The sequence below is a fragment of the Arachis hypogaea genome, chromosome 14 (genome assembly GCF_003086295.3).
Source record: "Arachis hypogaea cultivar Tifrunner chromosome 14, arahy.Tifrunner.gnm2.J5K5, whole genome shotgun sequence".
NCBI classification, from domain to species: Eukaryota; Viridiplantae; Streptophyta; class Magnoliopsida; order Fabales; family Fabaceae; genus Arachis; species Arachis hypogaea.
The window spans coordinates 102,293,547-102,304,137 of NC_092049.1; the positions used below are offsets into that span (position 1 = coordinate 102,293,547).

Genomic DNA, 10,591 nt, shown 5'->3' on the forward strand with positions numbered 1-10,591 from the left:
TCAACCGTGCATTAATTAAGTGTGGGGGAGGTTCGACAACTTTGAGGGTGTAAAATTTTCTTCTTGGACACTTTGCAATACCTTTTAGTTCTTTTCCTTCATTTTTTCAATTTTGTTTTTATTGCACTTTACTTGGTTTGTTTGTACATATTTCTTTAGTGCTTATGGTTTTATGGTAGTGAATATTTCCATGTTGCATGATAGAGTAAATAAGTTTGGTAAAACAACAAGAAATTTTCATGAAACCTTTCTTAGGGTGTGCCATTGATTGAATTGAAAAAAAATTATTTTTCAACTTGCTTGGAGTATTCTTTTCATAGAACATAGAAAAAGAGCTAGAACAACCACTACAAGAAAATAAGATTTCTGCCACGCTTTTTGAGCTATCGGCATGCTTTTGAAAGGGTCACATCTGCCAGCGTATCGGTTGCTCTATCATCACGCTTTTTTGGACCTATTGGTATGCTTTTTTTGGCACGCTTTCATCTCTTGTCACGCTTAAAAAGCGTGGCCATAGGTATTAACCTATAGCTACGCTTGAGAAGCGTACCAAAAAGTGTACATATCGCCATGCTTTTGAAGTGTACCGATTAGGTTGGTTTTGGCTACACTTAAAAAGCGTGCCGATAGAGCACATACAGCCACGCTTTTGGCTCACCAACTAAAACCTTTTGCCACACTTTTAAAGCGTGGCTTATTCCTTTGTCAAATTAAAAAAAAGGAGAAAATTAGAAAGTATAAAAGAATTGATTTTTTTATTAATTTACATGAATTATTTACATGCTATAATTATAATTAAAAAATTAAATTCTATAACAACTAATAATTGAATTAGGACAAAATAAATTTATCATTAGAACTTATGAGATCACTAAAACTATCCAATTTGTGGCTAATTGATGATGAATCCCGAAAGAGAAGCTCCATTTACTTCACTAACAACTATCCAATTCTTTGTCAAAGAATTGTTCTGTCATTTACTTCACCTTTGGGTCTCCTCTATCCAGTCAAGAATATAAGAACAATCTTCCCGCTTCAAAAAATTCCCTTCACAAGAAAGTAAATGTTAATGTTGTTCCAACAAGAAATATATTCAATATTGTGTTTGTACACACATCTTCTGCACACAATCTAAACTAGTTAAGACATAGATGTTGGCTGAGGACACAGAATTGTTCTGTCATACCCAAGTTTTGTATTTTGTGTTGATCAAATAAGAAAGGACATGAATCTTCACATAATTACTACCTGAAGAATGTCCAAGCATATATTACCATGAACATCTACATTTGGATGGAAGCAGGTGCTTTCAAATTTGACCTTTGGAGCCTTAAAAAGAGTAATCATTGGGAAACGAAAGTGACAACTTGTACTCAGTTCCTTCAAACACAGGTCTTTACTTCCTGTTATTTTTCCTTTCCAGCAGAATATGTTGTCCTTCTCAGGAAACGCAGATATACCTGAATCTCTGCTCATCTAAAATTCCCATGAACACAAAACAAGAGAAAGATCATATATATGTAGTGGGCATATAAGCTTCTTACCATTAGCGCCATCAGTTCAGATTGCAATCTGTTCAATAACAATGGCCACAAAACAATTAAGGAGTTAGAAAGAAACAAGTACTTTAAGATATAGGAACACAAAAGAATCAAAACTCCATTGCGAAAACTCAACCCATAAAAAAGAACGTGCTTTCTTTTTAGAATAATGTAATAAAGATGAAACAATACATCTTTAAAGGAAAAGACAGAGAACAAGAAGGAATTCATGATTTTAAATAACAGAAGTTCTCCTTTTCTAATGTTATATGGTAAGGGCTGCATCTGAAGTATGTTAGGCTGAGCATTATTGACCTGTAGTTCACCCTGACTTCTATATCCAACTGTATTAGAGAAAATATAACAAAAACATATTCCATTGATTTAAGTAAGATGTTAGACACTTCACATACAAAAATTAGCTCAACTACTAACTGAGATGTCTAAAATCAGTGCACCTGGCCCTGGTACTACTAGAGACGAAGTGCCAACACAAAATTGAACTGATTCCAGCATCTTACTGATCACCTAATACAACAATCCTAGCAATCAGAACAAGAAGGAAAATAATAAATTGTTTGTTTCAAACAGAATAGAGTTCTACATAATAGTTGAGAAGTCAATGCTCAAAGTAGTCATGTCAAAAGTGCTGAAAGTTTCACCTTAGCAAATATTACATGATTCTACATTTATGACATGTTTAAAACAAACTCCTAGAGTAGGGGAAAAAAAGATAAGAAGCTTAACTATTTCATTTTTAGCCATTCAAAAATCTACCAATAAGAGGAACTAAAAGATCAGGGAGTACAAAAATGATGCTTGACATTCAGATGACGCCCATAGGAATTTGATATTCCCTTCTGTTGTTCACTACAAGCTTTATTTTGCATCTATCACATGTTTCATGTGCAACATAAGAACATAGTTAGAGAAACTTACCATCTTCAATTTTCTGAGTTCTCTTCTGGCCATATTTGGACAGATATTTTGAAAACTAATCGTGCTTGTGGCCGATCCTGATAGATATTACAATAGTCCAACTCAAATCATACCTGAATATATACATGTAATTTTTTAGTTCACCTGGTCCTTATTATTTTATTTCAGTTTACATATATAGCTAAGATTTTCTTCTATTTTGAAATTATTGAAACTTATGGTTTGAGAGGTTAAATATACAAGTCAATACATTATCACAAAAGCATGCCTTGAAGATATCAATAAATTATAGAAGGTTTGAGAAGAAGATGAGCAGCGCTGAGAAGAAAGGAGCAGGGGAAGAATAGGAGGAGCAATGCCAGTGCGCCACCACAGGACAGGCAAAGCACTAGCAGTTCAGCACCACCTAGCAGCAACGGAGCACTACCACAGCTGCAGCAGAACAAAACCAAATATCCAGAAGTTTAGAGAGAGAAAAAACCTAAATCCAAATATCATAATAGAATAAAAAACAGTTTAGAATAGAAAAATCAGAAAAAAATGAAAAACCACGAAAATCAAAACAAAAAATCAAATTCAAAAACAAATAATCAGATCACTTTTCAAGAAAGCAGAATCAGTCTTGACATAACCGTGCTTCACAACCTCTTCAATGCTATCTTCTTCGCTAAGAATCACTTCATCTAACACATTCTTTTCTAACTTATTTGCCACAAATTTGGCAGCCTTTGCACCACCGTGCCCATCGAAAATTCCAAAAAATGCCTGCATTCATCATATCCAAACAAATTTTGCTAATTAGATTTTCTCCAAATCCATTCCACCTAGGGTTACATTCATTATGGTCCTTCCCTATAATTCATGAATCCCATTAACAAATAAAAACCCTAAATCATTGACCAAACCCATCCACAAAATTCGAATAATTCATCTATGTTCAAACAAATTAAACATTCCAAAAACAAATTAAAAAGAAAAAGTAAAATTTTGTTACCAGTTTTTGTTGTCCGCATAGGTTATCAGCAGCAGAGTAGAGATCTTCCATGTGCTCCCTCCTCCTTCTCTTGCAATAAATAGAGAAGGCATCACGCTCTTCCTCCACAACATCACGCGGCGCCGTAGCAGAGGGTATGGGCGGAATGCCAAAGGCCAAGGAGCTAACAGGTATATCAAGCCTAGCAGGCCTCCTCCTTTCCAAAACGGTGCCATTTGGTGACGTAGCAGAAGCTAAAACAACAACAACACCGGAAAGCGAAGCTGGAATAGGCGGCTTGGGAAGACGAAGATGCAACAGCGAAGAAGAAGAAGCGGGAGAAGAGCAAGATGACACCGTAGCTGCGACTCGCGAAGGCGCCATGAGAGCGATGATGAACCCACCATTGCTACTACCATCCTGCGTGTCTGTGTGAGAAGGATGGAGGAGGAGTGCTCGAATGAAGAAAACGAGGGAGAGAGGGAGGCACTGCTGCAGCGTGAATTAGGGTTAGGAGAATGAGAAATAAGTGTTTGTTGATTGCATTCTTACTCTTAGACTTAAAAAATTAATTTTTTTCAGAATCTTTTGGCCACGCTTTTGAAGCGTGCCAAAAAAGTTACAAGAAATGGCCGCGGTTTTAAAACGCCACTATAACAAAATTCTGTCGCCACACTTTAAAAGCGTGCCTATTTCTCTCTATGCCCACGCTTTTCAAGCGTGGCAAAAAAAACGTGGCTAAATCTCGAATAAATTACCACCCTCATAAAAGCGTGGCCATAGATCCCTTTTGCCACGCTTTTTAAGCGTAATAGGAAAAACGTGGTCAAATCTGTAATCAATCGCCAGCCTCATAAAAGTGTGGCCGTTGACCACTTTTGGCCACGCTTTTATAGCGTGGCAAGAAAAAAGCGTGGCCATAGGCCTTTTTTCTTGTAGTGAACATACCTTGCGAGATTTGAGCTCTAATTGATGGTTGCATATTTTCAAACATAAAGTTTGTTCTTGTGTGATTATACTCTTTTTTAATTGTGATATTAGATTTGCATGAATCTATATGTCCTATTTTTGGTGTTTGAATGCATTTAGCATGATTGAGGCTATTTTTGATATTGAACTCACTAACCCACATGACCAACCCTTGCATTCACCTTTGTAGCCCCTTTTGAGCTTTTAAATCCCCTTTTGTTCTAATGCTAAGCACATTATTCTCCCTAAAGCAAAAAACCATTGATGTCCTTGAATTGCTCTTTGATTAGCTTGGGTGGAGTAGTGTGTACTCTAAGTGTGGGAAAAGTTGTTGGGAAACATTGGTGATGAAGTTACATGGGGCATTGATTGTGAAAATTTGGACAATGGGTCATTACTCATGCATTCATTGTTCAAGACATATGCATCTCTTCTTGTTGACAAAAATAAGGAAATTTTTATTTAAAAAAAAATAAAATCAAATTTTGTGCATAATAGTATATGAAATAAATAAAAAGGTAATAAAGGATGCATATGTTTGTGTTTTGGAAAGGAAATGCATGAGTGAATGTGAGATAAGAGATAAATGGGTGGTTAGGTTGTTGTGTTATGTGTATATAGGATGGTATAGGATTAGGTGGACATACTTGAGCTAATCAAAGATCTAATTCACTAAGTCCACTTATCCATATTTATCTTACCTTTTATCCTAGCCCCATTATAACCCTCCAAAGACCTCATGATATTTGTTTTTCATGCATCAAATATTAGTTGATTTTTAGATGACTTGCAAATCTTTGAAAAACATGATTAAAGGAGAATTAAGTGATTAAGCCCTAAACACTGAGTGAATAGAGTGAACACACATCCGGTGAGGGGTTCGATCGCTCAATTCTATGTTCGTGTTTCTTATATTGTATCTTCTTGCAAGTTGTTTGTTTGTTAGTTTTGAAAATTTGAATTCAATTCTTTGGACATTGATCATAGTGCATTGACTCTTTGCCTTGGCCCTAAGGCTTTCTTGGGATTGATTGGAATTTCATGGTTCGTTTTTACCAACTTTTAGTAGAATAGATATTAGTAGGTGATATCTAGGTTAGTTGCATGCATATAGGTAGTACATTAAATAAATTGTTTTCCCTTTGATTCATCTCCTTTGATTATGATTAGCATGAGGACATGCTAGTGTTTAAGTGTGGGAGAATTGATGAATCCATATTTTACGATAATTTTTTGTTAGAATTGAGTGGATTTCATCATATAAACCTATACTTATTCCATTAAATAGCATGCTTTTGAGCTTTCCTCCTAAATTGTGCTTGATTACGAAAATATGCTCTTTTATGCCTAATTTAACCTATTTTATTCCATTTGCCTTCCATTTGATACCTTGATGTTGTTTGTGAGTGATTTCAGATGTATAAGGTAGGATTGGCTTGGTGAGAATGGAATAGGAGCATGCAAAGAGGAGGAAGTATGAAGAAACAAAGGAGAAGAGCAAAGTGATGTGTGCGTGCACACAGACTCTCGTGCGTACGTACAAGTAGCCAATCAGAGCCAAGTGTGCGAGCGCACAGCATCTAGTGCATCGCACGAGCACCCAAAGTATCGCGAAGTGTGTGTGCGCACAACCCCTTGTGCGTACGCGCAGGTGCCCGCACATGCCTTCATTAAAATTGCACGTTACTCGCGTTCTGAAGGGGCTTGGAGGCCCAATTCTGATGCAATAGCTCATATTGGAGGTGTAAGAAGCAACTAATCAACCGGTTAATTAAGTGACTAGTTGCCCAAATTAGATTCCGAAAAGTTAGAGTGAGAATTTGAGGATTTAATGGTGATTTTTGGACTCAGTGGGTTTTTCTGAGTCAGAAAATGTGTCTTCTGCGAAAACCGTGAAAAACTGCGAACCGACAGTTGAACCGGTTGAACCGGTTCAAGTCTGCCCGGTACCACATGAGAAAAAGTGAAAACCGGAAAAAACATTAGAAAATGTTAGAAATGGAAAACCGGGTGTTAATTTTAAAGGTTTGGCCCGAAGTTGGGCCAAACGGGTTAAAAAACGCTAACGGGTGCGGGTGCACACACTCGTGCGGATGCACACCCTACAAATATTTCAACCTGTGCAGACGCACACACCTGTGCGCACGCACAGGTAGGGAAGTGCGTTCTGTTGGCAGCGCTAGCACGGCTTGTGTGCGCACATATCCAAGGAAAAACTTCAACCTGTGCGTATGTGCGGACGTACAGGTCTGTGCGGACGCACACGTCAGGAAGGGCAGTCTGTTGGGGGTACTGGCATAAGTTGTGCGAGTGAACAGATTCTGAAAATTTTGTCACCTGTGCGTACGCACACCCTTTTGCGTACGCACACATCTTAAAACTTCCTGGGCGTGCGCACGCACACACCCCTGTGCGGCCACACACGTCTTGTTTGTTAAACTTTTCTTGTTTTTTTTCAACTATTCTACCTTCCCAACAAGGTTGTAAGCTTCTAAAACATCATTTTAAGAGTTTTGGGCTTAATTTTGAGTATTAGAATAAGGGATGTAACTTAAGGTTGTTAGAACACGATTTTATGATAAATTAGAAAATGGAGGCTTAGGTTTCTGGCGTGCTGAGAATGATTTGACATTGGGTGGAGGATGAGTGATATATGAGATAAGGAATGATAAACTTTTGACATTGGAAACTGAGTTATGAAAGGGACAATGGTTGAGGTGAGTCGAGGACTCGGATTGAGACGATGGATCTCTGTGTACTGAAAATGTTTTCTGAAAACCACTAAAATATTATTTTTACTGAGAAAATGAGACGCTATGCGCCCGGCAGGGACGACAGTTGGATCCCGCCTGTCAAGGTAGTGGTGGCGGTGTAAGGGCGGTGGTTCGTCCCGCTTGCGTTGAGATGTGAGGTCTGTGACAAGAGTATCCTGCTCGCATCCTTTCGGACCTATAAAGCATGCAGGCGCTGGTACATTGACAGTGATCTGGGCACTATATCTCGTGGGTTCCCATATGAGAAATCCGAAGGGTGACGTCTCCATGGAGATGTGTCGGGTTGGGAGTTGAACCGACAATGTGATATCACAGCCAGTAGGGCAGGCATTCATCATATGCATTTCCTATCTGTTTGTTTGCTTTGCCGACTTGTACTTGCATGCCTAGTTGAATAACATGCCTATTTGCTTACTTGATCTACTTGCCTTGTATGCTTCTACTTGTGAATTACTTGCATTGTTATTAATTGTGCTTTCTACTTGGATTGAGAAGGTTCGGAAGGCGGTGGCGATGGGATTGCATGGAGGATAGGTTGGTGAAGGCTATGGGATAGCGGTGTTTGGTTAGAATAGAAATCCCTTAAGATAGATCACCCGACTTATTTATGATGAGGTTATTATTATGCTTATTTGTTTTTAGAATGCTTTAAGCTTGAATCTTGTGATGGATATGTAGCTTAGGATTGCCTTTGGCGTCCCGGGGTCTTATATCCTACATCACTGGGCACTGTTACCATACTGAGAACCTCCGGTTCTCATACCATATCTTCATTGTGTTTTTCAGATGCAGGTCACAACCCACGTCGGTGAGTTGCATTGGATGGTGACAGAAGCGGAGGATCCTGGATTATTTTGGAGTCTTTTTGGTTATCTGTTTATACATCTCTCTTTTGTATTTTGTTTAGCCTAGAGGCTTGTATTATGAGAGAAAAACTTGTATAAGCTGTTGTTAAACGGTCAGGTTTCTATATGGTCTTTATATGGCTAGCCGGCTTAAACTCTACAAGTCGAGGCTAGTTTCTTATGATATTATATTATTATACTATTACCTTGTTTATATTACTTCTGTTTCTTATGCCTTAAGATAGTACGGTTTGTGCTTTTGAAATCCTATTTTTGAGCTATATTTTTCATCGAGCTTCTAGATTATTATATTCCTTCTATATATTATACGTAAGAGCTTAGAACTGTCATAACCTCTGATTAACCTTTGCTTTACGACGCGAGGTAAGGCTTAGGCTAATTAGGGTGTTACATTTAGTGGTATCAGAGCAGTTCGTCCTCGTGAGCCTAAGGGATGGACCAATTTTGCTTCATTACATACTCTGTGTGTCTTTTCTTTGATACTATTAGGTTATCTACTTGATATATGCATAGCATGTTTTTTGTGAGTGCCTATTTGGGATAATTGAAGCACTAGGCTCTTGATATTGAGACTGATCACCTTGATATCGATTGTTTAGTGTAGACAGGAACCTTACATGGCCACTCGCGGGCGAGGTCGAACACGTACACCAGAGAGTAGGAATGAGCAACCAACTGATAACCATGCCGAATTCATGGCGGCAATGGCGAATCTTGCTAATAACATGGAAGTGAATGCTGCTGCGACTCTGCAAGCTGTGCAGAGGTTAGGCCAACCGGCGGGAATGGCAATGGGAATGGAGAAGGAAATGCCAATGATAATGCTGAGGGAAATGGCGATAACACGGGAGTAGTTACGATGACCTTAGCAACGTTTCTCAAGGTTCATCCGCCAACTTTCCGAGGGTCCACAAATCCTGTTGAAGAGGACCACTAGTTCCAGGCTATGGAGTGTGCTTTACAGGCGTAGCATGTTCCTCTTAATCAATATGTAGAGTTTGCCTCTTATCAGCTAGCGGGAGAGGCCCAGCCCTGGTGGCAAGCTGAGCGTCGTTTGCTACAGCTTCAGAATGCCGACATTCCATGGGAGGTGTTCCAAACGGCTTTCTACAAGACATACTTCCCTGAGTCTGCAAGGGAAGCGAAGGAGATGGAGCTAATGCAGTTGAAGCAAGGTTCCATGTCTGTGGCTGAGTACACCAACAAGTTCGAAGAGCTTTGTAGGTTTTCTCAGGTGTGTCAGGGTGACTCGGAGACTTTTGAGAGCTGGAGGTGCATTAAGTACCAAAGGGGTTTGAAGGATAACATTATGACTGCTATGGCTCCTATGGAGATCCGTGTCTTCTCCGACTTAGTGAATAAGGCTAGAGTAGTGGAGGAGTATGCCAAGACCGTGGCGGCATCTAAGGACACTCATGGAGGGAGCTCTAGTCGTGGGCGTGGCAAGTTCCTTCATCCGAGAGGACAAATCTTCAAGAGAGGAGGATATGTGCCTCAAGGTCAAGGAGGCTTCAGAAAGAACACATATGACCAGATTCATCGTGGCAAAGGGAGAGGAAATCAGAGTAAGAGTTCTCCGGATTTAGCTTGTAATCGTTGTGGACGTTTTCATCTATATGAATCTTGCAAGATTGGTATAGGTGGGTACTTCAACTGTGGCTTGCCTGGTCATTTTGCGAGGGATTGCACTCGTAGGAGGAATCAGAATGCGGGCCAGAGTCAGCATGAAGGTCGGGTCTTTGCTGTGAATTCCAAGGATGCTTCAAAGGTAGATCCATTGATGAGAGGTATATGTCTAATTGGTGATAAATCCTTAGTTGTATTATATGATACTAGAGCTTCGCATTCGTTTATTTTGTTTGATAAAGTTGAGAAATTAGGCTTGAAAGTGTTAGAGTTACCTTTTGATCTGCATGTACATACTCTGCATCAAACAGTTATGACTAGGTCAGGTTGTAGACAAGTAGGTTTCAAGCTTGAGGGTAGATAGTTTATGCATGATTTGATCTGTTTACCAATGGTGGGGCTTGAAATGATTTTGGGGTTTGATTGGTTGTCGAAGAACCGGGTTTTGTTGGATTGTTTTGAACGGAAAATTCGGTTTATAATGGAAGGAGAAAATGGAGCAGTGGTAGCTACGGGGTATTACCTGAACTCTGTAATGGTGCATTGTAGTGGGGAGGAGTGTCAGGATTATATTCTGTTGGCTGTTAATACGTTGGATGATGCCCAAAACTTAGATCAGATACCGGTGGTTAAAGATTTTCCAAAAGTGTTCCCGGAAGATATCCCTGAGTTCCTGGTGCACAAAATTGTGATCATCAATGGCGCCAACAACTTGGAACGCACAATTGTAATCTCAACTCTTTATCACAACTCCGCACAACTAACCAGCAAGTGCACTGGGTCGTCTGATGGGATATTTTTGTGGAAAAACGAATTTCTCCAAAACACCCAAAACTAACCGGCAAGTGCACCGAGTCGCATCAAGTAATAATAACTCACGGGAGTGAGGTCGATCCCACAGGG

At 39.4% G+C, this 10,591-nt stretch overlaps 1 protein-coding gene across 17 annotated transcripts; it reads right to left on the reverse strand.

The window, feature by feature from the left end:
- Positions 1–758: 758 nt before the first annotated feature.
- LOC112743598 (probable protein phosphatase 2C 25) lies at positions 759–3,973 on the reverse strand. 17 transcript variants are annotated; one of them, XR_003172100.3, is made up of 6 exons: positions 3,475–3,973; positions 3,080–3,245; positions 2,731–2,912; positions 2,481–2,593; positions 2,000–2,069; positions 762–1,572 (listed from the first exon to the last, which is right to left on the reverse strand). XR_003172100.3 is itself a non-coding variant. In XM_025792878.3 (3 exons), exons 1-3 carry the CDS (start codon positions 3,835–3,837, stop codon positions 2,887–2,889), a joined length of 555 nt encoding a protein of 184 aa, XP_025648663.1. In that variant the 5' UTR covers positions 3,838–3,973; the 3' UTR covers positions 759–2,886. The 17 variants fall into 17 exon arrangements, 2 of the variants coding, with proteins under 2 accessions (XP_025648663.1, XP_072070470.1); XR_003172095.3 differs by having other exon boundaries at positions 2,000–2,083; XR_011871037.1 differs by having other exon boundaries at positions 762–1,885; positions 2,000–2,083.
- Positions 3,974–10,591: the final 6,618 nt, after the last annotated feature.

Excerpts from the sequence above, each read along its gene's own strand:
- LOC112743598 (XM_025792878.3), bottom strand. The coding sequence starts at position 3,837 with ATGGCGCCTTCGCGAGTCGCAGCTACGGTGTCATCTTGCTCTTCTCCC. Across the intron at positions 3,246-3,474 it reads TATGCGGACAACAAAAACTG|GCATTTTTTGGAATTTTCGA; the intron begins GTAACAAAATTT and ends TGATGAATGCAG. Across the intron at positions 2,913-3,079 it reads TGATTCTGCTTTCTTGAAAA|CTGTGGTAGTGCTCCGTTGC; the intron begins GTGATCTGATTA and ends GTTCTGCTGCAG.